General features: G+C 43.5%; 1 protein-coding gene and 1 long non-coding RNA gene across 3 annotated transcripts in view; both read right to left on the reverse strand.

Moving 5' to 3' along the window:
* Nucleotides 1-21,562, reverse strand: part of ADK (adenosine kinase) — a 269,251-nt gene extending 247,689 nt beyond the window's left edge. The window contains exons 1-2 of one of the 2 annotated variants that reach the window (XM_042862700.1): nucleotides 21,463-21,562; nucleotides 6,499-6,573 (exon numbers count right to left, since the gene is read on the reverse strand). In XM_042862700.1, coding sequence (XP_042718634.1) covers nucleotides 6,499-6,573; nucleotides 21,463-21,518 — 131 coding nt within the window. In that variant the 5' untranslated portion in view covers nucleotides 21,519-21,562. Of the gene's footprint in view, nucleotides 1-6,498; nucleotides 6,574-12,329; nucleotides 12,433-21,462 lie in introns of those variants that run through there. The other variant, XM_042862701.1, reaches the window with a different exon arrangement.
* On the reverse strand, nucleotides 17,561-21,190 carry LOC122175237. The gene is made up of 2 exons (XR_006177356.1): nucleotides 21,088-21,190; nucleotides 17,561-18,896 (listed from the first exon to the last, which is right to left on the reverse strand). It is a non-coding gene; the product is annotated as an uncharacterized LOC122175237 (long non-coding RNA).
* Nucleotides 21,563-21,808: the final 246 nt, after the last annotated feature.

Below are 21,808 nucleotides of genomic sequence, written 5' to 3' on the forward strand. Positions count from 1 at the left end.
ATATGGAGTGTCAACCTCTTGAAAACTGCTATCATTAAATCATACCCCTTCCTTTTTTGACACTTGCATCATAAAACAATTTCGTCTATAGTAAATAATAATAATTAAAAAAAACCACCTAGATTATGACAAATAATTGCTCATCTTTAACTACATTTTCCTATTTTTCAATTCATGAAAAAATAAATAAAAACCCAGTCTTATGATTGCGTGATAAGCAAATTACATTTTTCACCCCAATAAAAATTCTAAAGAAGTACCATCTACTTTTAGAATGCTGCCAATTCCCCCTAAGAAGCTCATCTTTTTCATCAAACAAGTCTTCTGCAAGGGTCTTTTCACTTAACATTATTGCTTAGCCAAAAACAAAGCAACTTAATTCACAGAGCTCTTCTACCTCCAGCCCTTTGTTTGCCACTTCTTCTAGGTTACATTGCAATGAGGCAAGTGGGACTCCAGTTAGGATTGCAGTATTTCATCCTTCACTGTCCCGTGCAACTCCCAAATTTTTGTTCAACAAGCTCTTATTTGGGAGGGAAGGGAAAATATACATAAGCTGCACACGTGTCACTCACTCATGTGTCCCAAAGTCATTCTCAAGAAAGCAATTAGTCCAATAACTAGATACATTCTACTGAAACAAAATTAAATCACAATTGTCTGGAAAAAACAAAACAAAACAAAACAAAAAACAAACAAACAACAAAAAAAAAAACCAATGGAACTATAAATAAGCAAATATACCTAAAAGTGAAAACCATTGATACGTGAAAAATAGAGGAGATGAGAAGGGGAATATTTGATATTCATGAATGTGCTACATCCAATTTAAAAGAATGTAAGTAATTACAAGCTCTTGAAGGCCCATAAGTAATTACAACCCCTTCTAGAAGCATTGCCCAAGCTCAGCTTGGTACCCTGGAAATGTCACAATTCCTCATGCAGAATTCCATCCCCAGGTAAAGCTCTTCATGTAGCTTTACCTAAATGGAGCTTAGCTAAAATCTTCCACTCGTTAGAACTACACATTTAACAAAATGCACTAGGAAAAGTTATCAGGCTTGTAGAAAGCTCTAATTACGCTGTCAGGCAAGCTACCAAATTTATTGGCACATTAGTTCTAAGAGGGCTTTCTAAAGACAACCATCTACCTTCAGTTTTTGTAAACAAACGCTGAACTTTTTTTTTTTTTTTTTAATTTAACAGCAGTCAGATGATGCAATTTAGTTCAGCAGTATCAACAACAATTTAGGTTCAGACCTTGAGATAAGCTAAATTGGGTTCTACAGAGGTAACTCAAACCACAAGGTAATAATAAAATCCTCAGCTGCTCAGCTTCTCTACCAAATGAGTCAACATAATCCAGCCATTTTTAGTAGTGATATTTCACTGAGATTTCTGAAACAATGAAACATTATAGAAAACAATCTTAAAGTAAATTTTCAGGGACTGTATGTTTTTCAAGTTTATACTAGGCACTTTTCATACATTTAGCATTACACAGACAGATAAGATTATCTCTGACTAAAAGCAATACAAAAATCTGCTAAGATGTTCTAAAGGGTCAATGAGGTACTCCAAGTCAAGCTAAACACATTAATGAAGGTGAAAAGGCTTACAGTTGTGTTTTGGTTTTGTTTCTTTTCATTAAAGTCTGTAGCTTGTGCATTTTCTGATCTTATGACCCAGCACAGAATCAACCCTTGCCTTTCTCAGTTCTTCTTTAAGCTCACTCCAGCATGTGTTTTTGGGAAAAGCTAAACAGACCAACCTTCATTTCAGTGCAAGTATAAGCAGATGTTTTTTCTCAAACTAGCTGTCAAAGCTTTTTCCTAATTTATAAACCTAAAACTCACACAGGTGAGAAAGTGTTCAAATACATCCTTACTTCCTCACACCCGTGTTGTAAGAAACAAGAAAGCTGAAGTTACCAGATACTAACATTGCTTGATTAGTGAAACATTGTACTTAACTAATCTGTGATCATGCAACAGCACATGGTCACTGTGGAAAGGCAGTGAGAGATCACGAAGTTTGGTTTCTCCTGTGATGACCCAATCACTTCCAGTACTGCAGATAACTGGCAGCCCACTGCAGGAGATCCACATTGTACTTGGGAAGTCACAGATCAACATGATTGCATTTCTTCCCTCACATCAATGAAGGCCTCCTTTTTTCATACATTAGCTATCAACACAGCAAAACCTAAGTACTTCAAAGATCCCATTCATTTCTCCTCTCTCCTTAAAGCTGTTTTTCAATAGAGTAAAAATGAGCTTAAGCCCATTTCCTGGTTTATGCAGTGTTCCTTCTGTACTTACAGCAGTGTGACAGAGAAAGCAGGGAAGAGAACAAAACAGCAGATGATGCAGTCCAAGAAAGCTCTGAAAAACTACAGATCTTTACTGAGCACCAATGAAGGAGTAACGTTTTAACACAATGTAAAGCACAGCAATGACAGCAGAGCAGCAAGGTCCTAGGCTGCAGCAAGTGAGGACTTGCTCAAATGCAACAGCCATAGGCAAAGAAACACAGGAAAAAATCTGCTTACCTTCAGAAGTCCTCAGCTACACAGGGATCTCCAGAAAAATACCCTCACCGCCACTGCCAACCCTTACATGAGGTCTGGGAAAGAGTGGATCAAGTGGATCCTGGTTCCACTCCTTCAAGTCACTCAGGAACACTGCATGCACCTGAGCTCCCCTGGGTTGGCCCTGCCTTCCACCAGGTGCTCAATCACTGGTTCAGTCCGCAATTCAGCATTCCTACTACACACAGACTGAATAAAGATTGCTCCAGACCCTAGTTTTAAGGAAAGATATCTCACAGAAGCAGAAAAAGACTTGGCTGCTTTGACAACTGATAAGCAAATCAAACAGCATTCTTACAGCCTGTAATCCTGAACTACGATGTTGACTAAGTAATTGGTATGGAGATGACAAAATGGGAATTGGAATCCAGGTATCAAGGTTAGCAAACACATCCCAGTCCATGTGATCATGGATCTGGGCAAGCGTCCAGGAACCAGAGTGAAATAAAGAAACGACTGTTCTTAACCCTGATGTTACAAATATGGCACCTGCCATAATCTCCCCTGAATCTCCATTCCTTTGTAATGGAACAGGCTGGAAGACCTTTACAAGCTTATACAGCTGTTGTCAGCTACAGTTATTTCCCTCACCTTCTTACTGGCTAATTAGTGAAGACCAAAGGCTTTCCATTACATAGAATTCCCATGACTAGATAACAATTCCGTGAACATGATTTTATAATTAACGATTAATTCTGCTTCCATAATTCATGCAGTCATAGACCGAGGTGTTTGACAACAACAGATGTGTCCTTTCAGTGAACACGTGCTTTACAGCTGCTGGATATGTACCCGAGATGAAAAGCAATGACCAGAACTCTGCAGCTGAAATATTTCAACTAGGGTTAGGTAAATGCACAAGACACTGTGTTGCTCCTTCTGGAGGGAGCAATGACACAATGCCATATCCCAGTAGGAGGGCACAGGAATATCCCAAGAGTCAGAGGTACTGAGTTTCTGTGGAAGAGAGTCTTAAAGTGCCATTATACGTCAATTAAAATTTCTTTGTTTGCTTCAGTCCATCTAACACACATCAAATTCTACTAAGTTATACTTCAATGCCTTTTACAGATTCAGTAGGTAAAGGAATTCTTGCTGTTCAATATCACAGGTAAAATCTAGTAAACAAATTATACTGAAAGCTTTAACAAATACCTGTTAGCCAAGTTACTTTCACAGATTAATACTATAGTGAGCGATTCGCCCACAAAGCACCTTCTCTTTTTTAAAAAAAAAAAAAAAAAAAAAAACCTTCTCACTCCTACCCATTAGGAAAAGCTGCTTTTTCAGCAAGTATTTGTATCTCACAAAAACAGGAAGGAAAAAGAAAAACTTACGTTACTGAGTTAATCCAATTAAAAAGGACACACAAAACCCTACTTTTCTGATATTTCTTCCAAGCTGAGACTCAGAAAATAACAAAACAAGGACAATTCCTTCAAGACTGTTCTCCAGCTCTGTGTACAGAATTTGAAGTGGTTTTGGATATCACCTGCATTCAGCAGTGCCATCAACATTGCTAAGATTATTCAGAATGTTTCCCCAGAGGAGGAAAAAACCTCAATGCCCAAATGGTGGTCAAAATTCAGCAGCTCAAGTAATGCCAGACTGCTGATGTGGTCTGAAAAACTGACTGGTATGGTGAAGTTCTGTCGTGACAAAAACTAAGACCACCTCTCTTAGAAAACATTTGGGAAACAGTTAATGCTTTCCTGACTTGTCAAGTGAGGAAAATACTTCAGAACAAGCCAAGATTAAACAAAAAACCTGTCTAGAAGGAAAAGTGATAGGGTTATGCTACAAGGCAAAAATACCCACTCAACCCTTCAACACCGCTCATTTCTTCAAAGCAGTGCTACCCAGCAGCAAGCTGTTTTTCACCTGCCAGGGGTAGGACTGCTGTGATATATTTATTTTCCAGTTTATAAATAAAATGGATTGTATGCAATTTAAATTGTGAGAAAGACCATTCGAGACTTCCTACACAATTTTATGCTGTTTCCATTTGCATTTTCTAAATAGAAGTTACAAAACTAATCTGGCTAGCAAGGACTCATTTTAATACTCCCATTTCATCAAAAATAGACATGGTTTAGATTTGCAACATTGAGTCCTTTATTCTAAACAAATGTATTTAATCTTAGAAGAGGGCTTTTACAAGAGAAGTGAATAAACTAACAGGAACAGCCTCTCTACACACGTTTGAGCTGGAGTCCAGATGGACTGATGGCCCTATTAAAAAAGCTCCTCTACTCGAAGAGGCAAGAGATGCTTCAGAAGTGACCGATGATTGCAAAGAAACAAAGAGCTAACCTGTATGTCTAGAGATGGATGCATGCCTTCTTTGACACGCAGAACCAGAGATCTGGCTGCTGTGGTCAACAATTTCTGTCAACTGCTTCACGGTCCTAAAATATTTATGTTCTTGTACCTCCCTGAAGTACCTGAATAACTTGATGCTAACGCTTGTTCTACAGCTAGGTTTGTTATTTTATGTCCCCTCACAGGCTGAGGATGCATGGGATTTGATTCTCATTTCAGCAAGTACTGCAAGAAGTAGTTATATGTGAAGTCAAAACGTGCTGTGGAATAGTCTTGTCCACAGACACACTCATCCATGGACAACACTCACAAATGGGAAGCAAAAAGGAAAATCAGGTATGTAAAAGTGTAGACAAGCTTCCCAGATTTCAGGCTATTAGCAGAGGTATCACACAATCTGCATGGCCTCTGTGAAATTGTTGCTTTAAATAATTCAACACTCCACTGAGCCATTTTGGCAGTAAAGAAGTGCTCACAAAGCATATGACTTTCCAGGAGACAGTTAAACTGGTCTGACAGGACTCAAACTTGCACACGTAAGACTTGTTTTAAATTCATTTAAATTCTGCATAGCACATCAGGCCCAGTGAAAAGCACAATATAGTATTACAGGTTTTCACTGCAGCAACATAGGATCCCATCACCTCTCCAATCACAATTTCTAATGATTAGTTCGTTTGGAGGAGGTAGGGTATTAGTTACGTTCAGAGAATGGTTTTCAAGTTATTTCAGTTGAAATATTAAGCCAAACAGTCGCATCAGAGTATTTTTTTTCAGAAATCAAGTCCATGTCTTGAGAGTTTAAAGTTCCAGGTATTTTTGAAACTCTTGTTTCAAAATTCTTGCCTCGTGCTTTCAGGTTATAACACTCAGGCTCTCACTTAAACACACTTTTAAATAAAACTCAAATGAAGAAACAAATTATTCTTTTTACTACAGCTTAGTACCAAAAATTTGTGGCTGGCAATACACATTCACAAACAAGAACCGTGCCCCTGTTCTTTACTGAGTGATGAGAAGTTTATTCTTGATTCAGTATTCCCATTACTAACTAAAAGAAAGACCGGAGCAAAAAATAGTAATCTAAAAAAAAGAAAGGAATAATGGTGAGCACTCTGAAAGCTGAATCAACTAATTGATCATTTGAAAACCAAATATACAAAGTATCAGCAACTAGTAGAAAATGAGCCCACGATAAAGAATTTAAATACAGCAGCTACAGTTTATAGCTCTGGAAAAACCCCATCTCTATGAAGTGATCAGAGAATGACTATGCTCAATGCCACCAGGAACACACAAACAGCAATTTAGCGATATGATTATACAGATGGCAGTGCAAAGAGGCATAAGCTAGATAACAGACTACCTGATAAGAGGTGGTCCTGTTCTTGACTGATAAATTGAAATGACAGAAATGGCTGCAACAACAAATACAATTTCAGCGTAAGGTCAAAATCCCACAAAGATGAGCGTAGACCTCGCATCACACCAGCATTTAGTTCTCTGCTACTTTATAGACGTCATCCTGGATACAAAACTGACATTAAGAAAAAAAAAAAAAAAAAAAAAAAGAAATCCAGACTTACTTGTCAAGGAAGTCCTTGTCCACAACCGCACATATATCAAGCAGAGGATTGCCCATTCCAAACAGAACATTTTCACTGTAAGAGAGCCAATTATTTTCAAGTTAGTCCAGCATTCCTGTTACAATAAGTTCAAGACATTTTTATAGTAAAGAATAATCTTTTCTCGAATAAAACTAAGAAACAAAGAAATGCAAATACTGTCCAGCCTAACAGCAACAGCCTACCTGTCAGACAGACAGAGGGTCAAATTTGATCAGAATAATACTGTGATGTATATTCAGATCACAAGTCGGCAAATAAAGTATATAAAAATCTGTTCCGCTGCTTTAAAGAAATGCACTCAGGTTGCAATACCAGATTTTAGGCACAGGGAGAACCAGGCCAGGTTATTAGAAGTCCACTGAACAAACTTAGTTGCTAATGATCCACAGTTTAGGAGTGTTTTAATAAACTGAAATTAAGAGCCTATGGATCCTCCATGGTCAGTCATCTTAAAATACAAATTCTACTGACTAAAAAGCAGGAATGGAGGTTATTATCAATTTGAAATCCATTATTATGACTTCCACTACACAAAAACAAGACATCAGATAATATCATCAACAACTGAATGAGCTGGCTTTCATTTTTTTTCAGATCTGTTGAGAAAATATGTATTTCATTTTCCTGAATAGCACATACTTGGGTGATAATGCAATAATACCAAGGGATTAGATACAGGCCTGGTATCAAGTAGGAGTGAATGCAGCTGTTTTCCAAGGCTGCCTAAATCTACATTCAAAACCATCACATTCCTTGCTAAGCCAACACCTGCTGCCTCCAACTGGCACAGCAAGCACTTGCTCTAGCTGCCCAAGGTAGCTTTAATGTGAATGCCACCAAATGTGCCTCCATCTTTACTATGCCTCTATCAAGTATTTGCAGAGAAGGCATATTCCCAGCCTCTACACCTCCCACATACTACTCCTGTAACACTGCAGCCTTCACCAACTGATTGCCCAAGGCTGCAGAATATCGGCTCAATCTCAGCGTCAATGAGTTTTCAATTGTTTTGGCCCATTCAGAGCAACAGAAATGTTTTACAGGCTCAGCATCTGCCTACTCAATGATGGCTTTAATTAACTTCTCCTCAGTAGGATCAGAAAAAAATGACACAGAACAAGCAGAAAGGAGATGACATGAAGCAATCTCATGGACTGTGTCCAACAGAGGTTGAAAGCTCATCCATGTACTTCCTCTCACAGCTACTATAAAAGACCCTTAGTTGACAAATATTTGTCAGACTTGAAGATACTTGCCAGAAGTAAACAGTTACACTTCCTCTTCTTCTTGGGATGTCACATTAATCTCTATCTAATGTTAAATTCTGAAGCATAGAAATGAAAAGTGGCAAACATTAACATCCTTGATAGAGACATAGCAAACCCCACTTTACATAGTTTGATTTCTGTTACAGTTCTAAAGACAGGTCTTGTATTGCCAAGTTCATGTGCAACACTATTTTGAAGACCAAGCCAGAAATGCAACTTGCTTGTCAATGAAATAGGAAACATCTGTTTAGTAAAAACCTGTAGCACTCACTAAATACTTTTGTAACTGTGAGAAGCGTTGTTTCTTCTAAGCACGGAAATCATACATAAAACAGATCAAAATAAAGTAAGTTAATCTAGCTAGGAGAAAAGAGGAAAAACAGGTGACAGTTGAGGTAACATAAGGATAGAGGATTGCACCTGGAGCCTCTACACAATACACTGCTTTCATTTTAAGTCCAGGTATTTCATCAGTAGTATCAAAGAATGAGTAATGATACAGTAACACTACTGTACTTGATGCTTAGCCAATCCTAATATTCTTTGAGATTCTCAAGAGCAGTAATTTTACAGTTACAGGAAAAAAAAAGATATAATGGCTAACTTCTGCACAAAGCAAGCATTAGCTTGCATAAGAGTGTGGCACACACAAGAAAAAACAGCAGCTGTACTCCAAAAATTCTCGAAAATACACCTGACGTGTTGAAAGCACTACCTGAAAACCTAGGTTCCCCAACAAAGAAACACAATAGAAGCGAACAAATATTTGTTTGATTGAGCTGAGTGCTGCAGGACATACCTGTCATATGCTTGGAGTGGCACATGCTGTACTGATGGCTGAGCATCCACAGTAGCTCTACCAGGCCAATAAGCCACATAGAAACTGTCATTATTCCAGCAACAGCAGGAACTAGCACCTTCAGTGCCATTTAATCCAGGTTGTTCTTTACATCGCATACAATTCCCATCCTATCCTCAAGTTTTCCTACTTCCACTGTGACTTACAATAATCTCCTCTTAACTACTCGAGGGGCTGTGTAGTAGTATGCCAGCTGGGGCAGAGCTTTAAAAGCAAACACAGTAATTAGCTGTGCTAGTGACTATATGCTGAGAAGCAGCATGTCACACTGACCGCACTTGGTGAAAATACCTTTTCGGACAGAGTAGGAAGAGCGTAAACAATCTCTGTCCAAGTTGTAAACCAAACATTCAGCCAATTTAAGCAGACACCACAATGATCAGCAGTTTCCAATACCAGATTTGTGAACCACAACAGGAAAAGTCCAGTGTCTGTACTGTTAGACTTTGCTCTGAATCTTTGGCACGTTCTCACTGATTAACCTGACACTGACTACATTTCAGGATATTGCAAATCACCCTTTCCCTTCAGAAGGAGCTGCAAATTATCCTCACTGTTACACTGTTCTTTTGCACGGCAACAGATGAGCTATGGCTGTTACTTGGCTGCTATGTGCCCCGTAAGAAAAAGTATTAATCACATATATGCCATAAAGCCATATATTGTAAAAGCACAAAAATAAACCTAACATTTAGGAGAACACTAAATTTACAAGTCACAGGTGCAAGACGCAGATAACTAAACGTTACGTTCTCTCCAAGCTGAATACTTTCAGCATGAAACATGAACCTTGCTGCCCTCCTGTCTGCTACTCAGTCACACAGGAGTCCAACCTGGACTGACTGAACATCCACAGATTATTTTCAACCATCCAGATGTAAAAGACAGAGAAGAAGCATCAATAGTTTCCTGAGATGTGAGATTTCACAATATGTTGGTTATCTGAGAGCAATACCTCTGCACCAGACATGGAGCAAACACTCACGCACAACACAGCCTGCCCGCCTCCCTCCCTCCTCTTGCACCCAAGTACTGCTATCTAGTCATTCAGGAAGCTTTTGTTTAACTCAACCAACTTATTGCAAGAGAACATTTAGCTCTTCAAGGAACAAGTGATAACTTCTCCCTGTGCAAAAATTAAAGGCATACATCTGACTATATGAGTATACAAGTGTGTGCATGTGCAGTACACATGTATAAGCAGCTGATACGAGTCTGTAACTTGTTCAGACACAGAAATACTCCATATTAGACAAAACTGCAGGAACAACGCCAACTTACTTCACAGAAAGCTTACATGCACTGAGTATTCGCATTCTAAATGCTTGGCAACAAGCAACGTATTTTATGAGTTTGTATTTTAATGCTGGGCTACATCAAAAGTTAGCTTTAATTGTAAGTTCAGTGTAGTCCATTAAATATCAAATATCCACCTGCTAATAATGGCATTTTCTTGCGAGATTACTAAGACCATTAATTTCTCACCAACAACCAAAGATTTCCCATACTACTCATCACACTGCTGAAACAGAGTGCAATCAAACTGGTGGAATATAAAAACAAAGCAAACAAAAAGCCCAGGAGTACTGAGCTATCCTTCAATCATTCTCAAAAAGATCAACAACAGTAACCATAACTGAAAGGTCTGGAAAGCTGCTTCCGAAATTGTGGTCATATATTAGTGATTGCTCCACTGCTGCAGGCATTTTTAAAAATAAAGTCCTGTTTCAAGTTGGCTGCTGAATGCTGGCAGCACTGTGTCTGCGTACTAACAATGCTGTTATCGTTTGGTATCACTGTGCACTCCACTGGAACAGCAGCGTCAAAATGTCAGTGGAAGCACTGGCTGCTGGTACACAGAGAAGGGGAGAAAATGAGCTTCTAGGTACTGAATTGTCATGTTTTTAAACACCAAATACTGAAAAGCATTTCAGATTTTTTCTTAATTGCTGCAAAACTATTTACATAATAATAGTAAATTGTAATGAAAGCTAAGTTGATAAATCCACTTTCTCTATTGGTCTATAGCAGCCTCATCCTGCTGTGCAGCTGTAACACCTTCAATCAAAAGTTCTCATGCTAAAGACTCAATTTACAGTTAGAAAGCTTTAATAAATAGAATATGACTGGGACAATTGTGTGTCCCAACTGCACAGCATAACCACAACGCACGGCAGCCGGCTGTGACCGTGAGACGCTGTGCCACGAGACCTGAAATGTCAGTGTATCCATAACCGTTTGGTCCTGCCCTTAGAGGCAAGGCCAAACAGGACACGTTCTAAGCATTTACCTCAGTCACAAAAGAACACAGTAAAACCTCATATCTAGGATTTGAATTTATCAAAGGTCACTAACAGCGAAAATAAAACAGCAATAGTACCATATTAGCTGCATGTAAACGGCTAAAAGCTTTCTCTCATCCTCCTTTCCCACGCAATATAATTATAAGTGAATGACAACTGCCGTCAGCCATAGCCTACCTGGCATTAAAAACACGTCAGAACTGCCACAGCATGACTCCAGACCATCTCCCTTGCATCACAGCCAGCCAGCCACCTCAGCACACAGACGCAAGGAGCCTGCAGGACCGCTCACGTGTTGCCATTATTTAGGTCTTAATGCAGAATTTGGCAAGGGAGCTACGTGTCTACGTGCTGACCTAGCGGAGCATCTTCACTGAAGGCTTCACCCATTATGGAACTTCCACAGCCTTCTACAGGGATACACCAACAGGATCGTACAGACGTAGCCCAGAGCCTCAGCCCTGTGGCACCAGATCCATCACACACACCAACGGCTCCACTGCCACCAAGCTCACCACGTAGTTTTGTCAGCCCCAGCCAGGCAGAGCTAGCCATGCTGCTGGCCAGGGCAGCGGGAGGCCTGGCAGAAGCAGGGAGGGTGGGGATGGGCGGGAGGGTCCGCAGCTCCACACGCTCCTTCAAGTGCCTGAGGACAGAACCGAGCCAGGGTATAACGAAACCTGCCTGTTCTCTCCTGAAGAAGAACTCGTTTTAAAACGAAGCATTTGGGGAAGTAAAATCGGCCACAGTAATTGACTCCACTGAACAGATCTGTCACTCTTCAGTTACCACCCGGACGCACCGAGACAGCCGTACTGCCAACACATAGCCAACAGTCCGGTGCCGCACCGTCACCCCGCTCCTCAGCGTTCGCATCTCGCCCCAGATCCGGCTCGGAGCGCGGCACGCTACAAGGGCGCCGAAGGCTGACAGCTGCCCAGGGTCGCCCCCCGGCCGCACCCCAGCAGCGCGACGCAGCCCACCCAGCCCCGCAGACCGACCCGAAAGCGGCGGGTGACGCCCGGGCGCGGCGCTCTCCGCCCGCCGCCCCCGACAACCAGGGGTAAAGCGCCGAGGACCGCTGCTGCCCGCGCGGGGCTGGCGGCCGGGGAGCACGCGGCACCGTCGGCGCCGACCCGCTGGCGCTCCACCGCAACACGAACGGGCGGCGGAGAGCGCGTTCGGCGCCGACCTCCGCACCTACACACCATGCGCGTGAAGACAGACAGAACCAAGAACGGGCGGAGGGAGAGGAACGCCGCCCCCGCCCCTCTCGAGAACAGGAGCGCATCGACGCGCGCCACCCGTTCCCCCGATGCTCGGGGCCGAGAGGAGGAGCCGCGGCGGGCGCGGCGTTACCTGAGGGTCGGCATGGCTCCCGCCCGGCCGCCACGGAGCCCCGCTCTGCTCCGGTGCCGTCGTCTCTCGGTCCGGCGTCCGCCGGCAGTTGCAACGCGCGCACCGCCTCGCTCGGCCGTGACTGAGTCGCCCACCGCGGCCGGCCCGCCCGCCCCGCCCCGCCCCGCCCCGCCCGCCTGGGCGCCCCGCCATTGGCCGGACGGCCGCCAGGGGCGGGCCCACCGTGGCGAGGGGAGCGAGCGGCAAAAGGGGGTGCGGGCGGCCAGCCTCACGCCCCGGTTCGGAAGCGCGGTACCGGACGGCGCTGCCCGCCCCGCGCCCCGGCCGCCATCTTTGATGCGGGCAGAGAGCAGCGCCTAACCCACCCCTCCTCTGCTGTCACGTCCCTTCCCCACGCGAGGAAGCGTGATCGCCCGTGATAATTTTAAAAATGTCAGCGAGGTAGCAAATAGGTGTGGAGTTCCCATTACACAGCCCACAGTAAAGATGGCCAGCTGAGCCCAGAGCACTAATGTCGCGGGACAGTGAGAATCGGGGTACTCCCTGTGGAACCCCAGCCGCCCCCCGGCCGGGACAGGCCCCTGTGCCCACAGCCATCCCACAGACATACTCCCCAGCTCCCACCACACCGCCTTGCTGGGTGCCTGCCCACCACCCCTGTGCTGCTCTGAGACAAGCTGTCTAACCCAGCAACGGCCCAGAGACCCTGCGTGCAATTTTTACGCACCGAACAAGAACCCACTGCAGTGCCAGAGATGAGGAGATTTTACTCACAGGATACCCCAGCAGCTGGCAGCCACCTGTGATACACGGCTACTGGCATTAGTCATTTCTCCAACCAGCCAGAGGCTGAGTGGAGTCACTGAGATGCGTGGATTAGCTGCCACCATGCGAGCCCTTCGCCAGCTAACCTGCACCATCCCCATCCGCACAGCACCCAGAGCTGCCATACCACAAGGCAAAATCATCAGCAAAGGCTCACCATTTTCTGTCTCCCCATCTTCCTGCCCGCTTTTTCTTCCTTTGGCTGCCAGTTACCGCTAGCCACCCCACGCTGATTTGGCACTTATTTTGTTTACTTATCAGCACCAGAAACACTGATTCATTAAATTGATGTCAGAAAAGGCTGTTTTTGCCAGAAGTTAATCCTGTGTTATTCTGTTAAGTACAGCTGTATCATTTATAACTAAGCACGTAAACTTTATAACTTCCCAATAATGTGTTTCTTAGCCTTAGTTCCCCTTCATCTACAAAATGGCAATACTATACTCAGAAAAATTAAAGCCAGAATTCTCACATATTTGCTGATTTTCAGGTATGTCAAACGAGATGTCTCCATAATCTGGGGTGCTTGTGATGCTCATGACATCACTTAAAGATAGCAGGAATATTCATGCTTTATCGGACAGATTTTCTGGCATCTCCAAGCAGAACTCAAAACTGAATTACCACTCACAACATTCTGGTTATTAAAGTTATTCTGGTTATTAAAGTTAGTCTTAAAATTAAAATTAATGGCAGTGGGAAACACATCTCACCCCGATTTTGCAACAATGCAGCACAACAGGCCCCCAAATCCCTCAAGGAGAATCACGAACTCTAATAAAATGTAAACACACAATGGCTGTATCCTCCAGCCTGTGTTCAACAACTGATCAGACTTAGTTTAACAATTTCAGTGCCTAACAGTCTTGTAACCAAAAATGAGGGCAAAAAACCCTGTCACACAGATGAATATAACCCTAATACAGCTTGGTCTTTCTTGTTCCATCACAGATAATAAATCAGGTAGTAAGCAATAAACTCATTTTAAAGTATCAAGAAGTAGATTCTCTCAGAAATAACTGTCTGGCTTTAACAAGCACATAAAGAATTTATAAAGGAAAACAGATGTAATATTTGCAACTGGTGCATCACGCACTGCTAGCTGGCTGGCTGTGCTGTGTGGCCTCACCTCGAGCACTGAGTGCAACTCTGGGTGCCACAACACAAGAAGGACAAAAAAACTACCAGGAGTCCACAGGAGGGATACAAAGATGGTGAAGAGCTTGGAGGGCAAATCATGTGAGGAGTGGCTGAGGTGTGTTTGCTCAGCCCAGAGCAGAGGAGCTGAGGGCAGCCCTCATGGAGGCTGCAGCTCCTCACAGGGAGCGGAGGGCAGCGCTGAGCTCTGCTCTGTGTGACAGCGACAGGGCCGAGGGAAAGGCATGGAGCTGCGTCAGGGGAGGAGAGCTGGGGGTTACAGAAAAGGTCTGCACCAGAGGGTGGTGGACATGGAACAGGCTGCACAGGGCAGCAAGCACAGCCCAAAAGCATTTAGACAACGCTCTCAGACGTAGGGTTTGGATTTCAGGTGGTCCTGCATGGAGTCTGAGGTTGGACTCAGTGATCTTCGTGCATCTCTTAGAACTTAAGATATTCTGTGATTCTATAATTATATTAATTTGCAGTATGTAACAACTGTATTTTATGAATGTTAAGCTAGAATCTGAATGAGGTACCAGCAGATGCTTCTAGCCTCTTACCAATTCAGCAAAAAAAGTGTATTTGTCCAGCAAACTAAACAGCCTTTTACGAATATGGGACATCACAACAGTATTTGTTAATGGCACATTGTAAACTTACAGGTATTCCCAAGTGTATGATCATCCTGCTTAAACCCGCAGATTCTACTGTTGCTGATGCCTTTGAGGCATGGCCTACCACTAACCACATTTTTTGTTCAACTGCCACAAAACTTCTAGAGATCCTGACGCATAGCTGGAGTGAAAGCACTCAAGGAATCCCTAGTAAAATGGTCACTTATCAGTTATAGTCATTCACAGATTAACTTTATGATGGTTGTGCCACAAGTTCAACTTGTAGTCATACCATGCATGAGTCAAGCAAGCCAGTCTGAGCTTGCTAAGCCCATCCATCACCTCCCAACCTTGCTCAGCTTGCATGGAACAGATGACCCTTGTTTTTACGTGTGTTTTGGCTTCAGAAATCCCAGCAAGAAACATGGAATTCATAGCTTGCACAATTAAAAATATGAGGGCTGCTCCAAAAGTAATGCCTCTTATTTATTATGTTTGCCCACAATGGCAGGATGGCAGTAAAGGCTGTCTTCCTGCCAATATTCCATTACATTTCACTGCTGTGTGACAGATGGTAACAGAGGTGCAGTCTGACACACGCAACAGCATCTGACATGGAAACACACATGAAGCAAAAGTGTGTCACTGAATTCCTCCATGTGGAAAATATCGTACCCACTGACATTCACTGACACTTCCTGAACATTTATGTAGTCACATCCACTGAGCAAACGGTGGATGTGAGCACAGTGAGGTGGTGTGTGGTGTTTCAGCAGTGGCAACAGAGGGTAACCTTCACTGGTACAGAATTTTACAAGCTCAGTATGCATTGGTAAAAACACATAGTTAATGGTGGCGACTACACTGAAAAACAGGGGTTTGTAGCTGAGACTGTTCTATTAAATAGTGTTGTTGTGCTCTTCGTATCAGTTGTAGTTTCCATGGAAAAAAATCAGAGGCATTACTTTCAGAGCAATCTACATACATAACAACTGATAGGGTCTAACTGTAATCTCTCCTAACTGCTTCCACGACTACACAGTAAGGAGTAGATCTTTATGGACATATCAATTCCTGTACATGTTATGAACTATGATACCACAGATGATTCCACTAAAATGCTTACTGATTCATCACAGTATGAAATAAAAGTGACCTGTACCCCTACCTGATATAACAGTAGGCAAGCACGTGAGAACTAGTAAAGCAGCACCATACTGAAGTGGTCTGGGAAACTCTGCACTGCATACATTTGTAACTTGTGCATTCAAACTATACCTTAGCTTTGGACTGCGTTACGTTCCATTTCACAGTATTAGGAACAAAACTGTCCAGATTGGAACGCATAACCAGAAAGTTCTCCATCAATCCTCACATTTTACACAATTATAGAACAAATCTGCCCATGCTTGAGGGACAGAATAACGAGCTTTTACATAATAGCCTCAGCAGACCTTAAAAAAAGTCAGACTTTGCACAAGGTCCACAAACTATCCTTCAGTAACAGAACTTCAAAGATCTTACATGCATTTTCTAAAAGAAAAAAAAAATGTTTTGAAAGGATTTCTGCAGAGAGAAATTAGTATTTTACAACAAAATGCAACACATTTTATCTTATATGGATCAACTAGCAAAATATTAAATTATTTTTTCATTTCACAATTCTATAGCACAATCCCACTTCTTTTAGAGCAGCTACACAGACCGTACAGGTGAAAAGCAAAAGGAATCTATAAACCTAAGGATATTGCTGTCTTCAACACACTGCAAATAGCTACACGCTTTTTCCTTCTCCATTCAAGTCAAACAGCCTAATCCTTTAGTTAAACTGCTTTGTACCTCTGAAAGTACAACAACAAAAAATTACAATATCTTTCACTGGAAATGAAATCCAGAAATAGCATAAAGCCAGCAAGTTGCTTTATGTTACCATATCCTTCAGGTGTGGCATAGCTTTGAGTGCAGTCAAACAACCATTACAGAAATAATTACAGTTCACAATGGAGGAAAAAATATCTCCTTTCCTTCACTTAATTCTGTGAAATACTCAGACATCTCCCCCTCACACAAAAAAATTATTTATTGTATAAATAACTCTAGGATGCAAACTGAAATGATTTATGAATGGAGTTATGTAGAAACAAAACAAAAATCCTTGAGAAAACCTAGTGTGCATATTATATCTTCAAGTTCAATTTGCTTTCTTCAATAAGATAAGATTTCCCAACACGTTAACAGCAAATACTAATTAATGACCTTTAGACAGCAACACATTCCCTGCTACCAAAACTGGCTTTGTGAAATACTCATGTACTTTGCATGTGTGAGTAACTACTCAAATTCAATATCACAACCTTGAACTACAAGCGAGAGCTGCGTTTGAAACATTTCCACTTCAAATAGACCTCAGCAACAACAGAGGAAGCCAAGGTCTTGTTCTGTAGAAAGTCCATTTTACTCTATTACAATTGACACTATATTCAATTACTTCTCTATTCATTCAAGTCTCCTTTCCAGACCTCTTCCGTGCCTGTTTAGAAGTAACATTAGTAGATCTGATTAGATGAGTAATTCTACACAAGCTGTTTTATTTGCTGAAAAAAACAGAACTTGCAAATTAAAAAAAAAAAAAAAAAAGACAAAGTCAAAAACTCATGATGAAATAGATACGTTTATTTGCCTTGGCTCCCATCCTACATGTGAACATGCATGTAAGCACTTTTAAGGACAAGACTGGTCCTGCTAACTTCTGTAAAACAATACCCAAGACAGAGGCGTATGTTTTTGGAGGATATTAGGGTAGTACAGCTGTATTGTCAGAGAGGCTGCAGGTAACGTCTGTGAAGGGAGGAGACGTCTGCCATGCTGGTGGTTCCTGGCACAAATAGCCTTCCCACAGCCTCCTCCTTCCTCAAGCTTCGCTTATTCTCAATAACGTGTGAAATTTCTGTAACGGAAAGAATTAAGAATGCGAAAGTGTAGAAACTGTATCCTGTGACACTGTTTTGATAAATCTTGCATGATTACATCAACAAGGACAGGCATTAATCTAACTAGCAATTTGAGTTATAGATCCAAACAATGGAAACAAGTGCCTCAACTGTTACACCAGCCGCTGCGGGGCATTCTGCTTCTGGGTGTATTCCTACCAGCACAACTTTGACAGCTGACAAAATTAGAGAAGTATGTTGCTAGCATCTTTCAAAAATGTTTGCTTTCTAAAGGTGACTAAGTATCCGTGTGAAAAAAAAAAGAAGTCTTATGATTTTATTATCTTGGGGGCAAACGCAATAAGGTGTTAAGTCATATCTCTCTTTGTACTGAGAGGCTATCGGGAGTACTGACATAGGGAAAGTTACCTGTGTTTGCAGATGTGGGCAACTGCAAAGTGAGGAAAGTACAAACAACAAAGACAGAAACTGAAAAGAACAGCAATGGAAAACGTGGTGGAAAAAAAAATAAAGGTAGAGCTGATTAGAAAGAAAAATGGTTTACTAAATCTTAACTGAAAGCTTTGTCACAGCTAATTTAAAATATTCAGAAGCTGCTTTCATTTTTAGAAAGCTAATGAAAGAGCAAGTTAAATTAAAACCTAGCTTATTATGGAAATTAAAAATGCATGTAATTAGCAACATTTTTTACAGTCACCAGTATCAAGCTGTCTAAAATCCAGCAGAATGGTAGTGACAAAGTGACTGCTTTTGAAAAAAGCTCAGAGTGTTTGATAATCTACTCTGAAAAGCAATTCTGTCTAGTCGTAAGAGAAGAAGAGGAATATTGTACTTTGTACTTGCAGTCAGAATTGTCAAATTCAGTGCTTACGCTGTCTTCATGCAGATCGATTTGTTCCAACAGCCAGCTACATGGTAACTATTCAATCAATACAGCAGCTGCAGAACTGCCAAGGGGCCATCACGTAACAGAGGGCACATTACCTTCGAGGGTTTCACAAGCTGGTTCATTTTTTCTTCTGCAGACATGCACATTTCTACATAGAAATACACACAAAAGCTCAAACAAATCTACAGAGAATGTTCACATTCTTTCACGAGCGTGACATTAACAGAAGCTTGGCTGCAGTTTCCACAGGCCTCCAAGATACAACCAAACCAAATATAAAAGGGCACAAATCCTTTTTAATACTTCTTTATATTAATCCCTCGTGACGTTTCTAGTAAGTTGATACCACTGCTCAACAAACTGTTTGCAGCTTTGCAAGCGCACTTTCTGTTCAAATGGCACAGTTTACACACACAGTGATATTTTACTTTGCACAGCAGAGATATGGTCTGAAGTCTGAAACATAACAGGCATTCACGGCCTTGCCTAAATCCCGTTGGTTTTAGTGGGGATTTGCACCATCAACAAAGACAATACAAAACCTGCCACCCAGCACCATGTCATGTCAGCACGATGCATTACTGTGCTGGGAATGCCACTTTGGGCCTCGAGCTCTGTGTTTTGCTCGTTGGGTGGCAATGCCAACAACCCTCCATTGCCTTCAAAGAATTTCCACTGAACCAGGTCAGCTTGGCCTACGCTCTGAGGGAGCCACTTCTGTTCTACTTTGCCTGAAAGGATGAAAAGGAACTAAAAAGATTCATCTATGAAACCTCCCTGGTACCATTTGAGGACGGAAAATAAATTAAAAACATAAGGGAGGAACATGTCTATTATTGCTGACAAGGTGCTGCCGATATTACGGAGTGAAATTTAACTTTTTAATGCCATTTCTCAATATTAAAACAGTTTTTGCAGTAGAAAGATACACGTTCATATTGTACGGTAGAATGAGTAGGGTGCGAGACCATCCCTGCACAGTTCATTATGCATGGTCTTCTGAAAGAGATTGAAGAGTAAAACATAGATGTCAAGAGCAATCAGTTCTCTTCTAATTCTAATTCTTCACATAACAAATACAAAGCCGTCATCCTCCAAAATTCTCAGTGATGCTCACATACCAGCGTGTGCATTAACAACTCATCCTCATAACAAACACAGTAAGGCAAGGAATCTCTGCCACTCAGCCTGGGACAAGGTCCCACAGCAGCATGCTTCAGCACATCCCACAGCCACATCCAAGGGAGCACAGAGGTCTGCCAGAGCCAGCCCAGTGCCCTTCTCCACCTCACACATCCAATCAGGGCCTACTACAGCACGCTGACTTGGTTCCATCATCAGCTGTATATGGCATTTTTCTGCCTACGGCACAAGACTGGAGCCTTTGTTGAAATAAACTTCAGCGCAATCAGAGTACGCAAGATTTAACAATGTTATTTTTTACATTTTAACCATTGTGTAGCATACAAAATTATTACTCTTGGTTTTATTGGTTGTTGCAAGAGCATGCCACCATGGCCTCCCATGCCACCGCAAACATCCTTCCCGCTTCTAATTCAGTATCTCAATAACGTGGGGGTTTTTTTGTTTATTTTGCTTTTTATGTTTAGGCATCAAGCTGTTACAGAGTGGTTTCCCCCAATAAGCTTTATAAACAGAAACATACTCAGTTCCAATTCTTTGTCCCTCCTCACTTTAAGGTCATGGAAATGGCTGGTGCTCTTTACTCACAATTCACACTGCTGTATGCCATTTATTTACTTTCAGAGCACAGTTACCTTTTTCCCTTTCCATTACTTGCAGCTGTGCTTGCTAACTGCTGTTAGACTTGAAAAGCCACCCTACCGCCAGAAAAGTGCCCTGACTCGGGCAGTGTGAGTAGGGTCAGCTCCCTCTGTACGGGCGTCTGCACAGACAAGGGTTATGCTCGCTTCAGCTCCCGAGCCCATTGCTTTACGCTATATCTGAGCGGGTCACTAGTTACCGCAGGGGTGATGTTGGCATTTCGGGCCTCCCGTCATTAATCTTCATAACCTGAGCACTTGGAAGGGGATCAGGTATCAGACAATTCTATTCGCGTCCCGATAATCCCGGAAAACGCACCCGGAATGGCACCGACAAAGCCCCGCCGCAGCTCTCTGATCGCACTCCTTCATTGAGAACCCTTTCATATTTCTGCTATGACATTAAAACCGAACGGGTCGCCTCCGTGCACGCCGTCAGCCAAAGGGGTTCGGTCGGCGCAATCACGGAGCAAGCACAGCAAGCGGCACCGAAACCTCGTCCCACATTATCTCAAATGGAATACTTCCACAGGACCTCGATGTCCCGACAAATACCTGTCTGTGCGCGGGGACCGCTGGACAACCGGAGTCCCCGTCCGAGGGAGCACAAGCAGAGACAGCCGCGGCCGCGCCGCAGTCCCGGCCCCGTGCTCCTCACGCCGCACCTCGGCGCCCGGCACAGCCGCACCACCCGGCCCGGCCCGGCTCCGCCAGTGGGAGCCGCGCGCGGATCCGCCGCCGTCCGCCGCCCGCGCGGGAACGGAGCGCGACGGAGAGCCGCGAGGGGACCCGATGAGCCGCGGCACGGCGCGCAGCCCGCTGCACGTGCCCGGCCAGGCCCGGCGCCCCGCACGTGTCTCCAACCCAGCGGCAGCCCAGCGCCGCTCCGCGCTCCTCCGTGAGGCGCAGTCCGTCGCCACAGCGCGTTACCTCAGCTGCTTCGGCTCCAGCTTCAGCTTCTTGGCTTGAGGCTCCCCCGCTGCCATCTTCGCGCTGGGCAGCGTGCGGCGCGCTCGGCTCGGCTCGGCTAGGCCCGCCCCGCTTGGCGCGGCACCGCCACCGGGAGGCGGGGAGCGAACGGCCCCGAGGGCGCCTGACGGGACAGCGCCGCGCCGCCCCCGCCCGGCCCCGTCCCGGGGCGACACCGCCCCTCCTGGCCGCGTCCTCCGAGCGCCCGCGAGCGGCTCCCGTCCCCCGCCTGCCCTCGAGGCCGGGAGCCGCCGGCGGGCGGCGCGAGGCCGGCGGTCGCCGCGGAGCCGCGGAGGGAACGGGGCGG

Source organism: Lagopus leucura, unplaced genomic scaffold, assembly GCF_019238085.1.
Source record: "Lagopus leucura isolate 7727_CA_CO unplaced genomic scaffold, USGS_WTPT01 Super-Scaffold_739, whole genome shotgun sequence".
Lineage (NCBI taxonomy): Eukaryota > Metazoa > Chordata > Aves > Galliformes > Phasianidae > Lagopus > Lagopus leucura.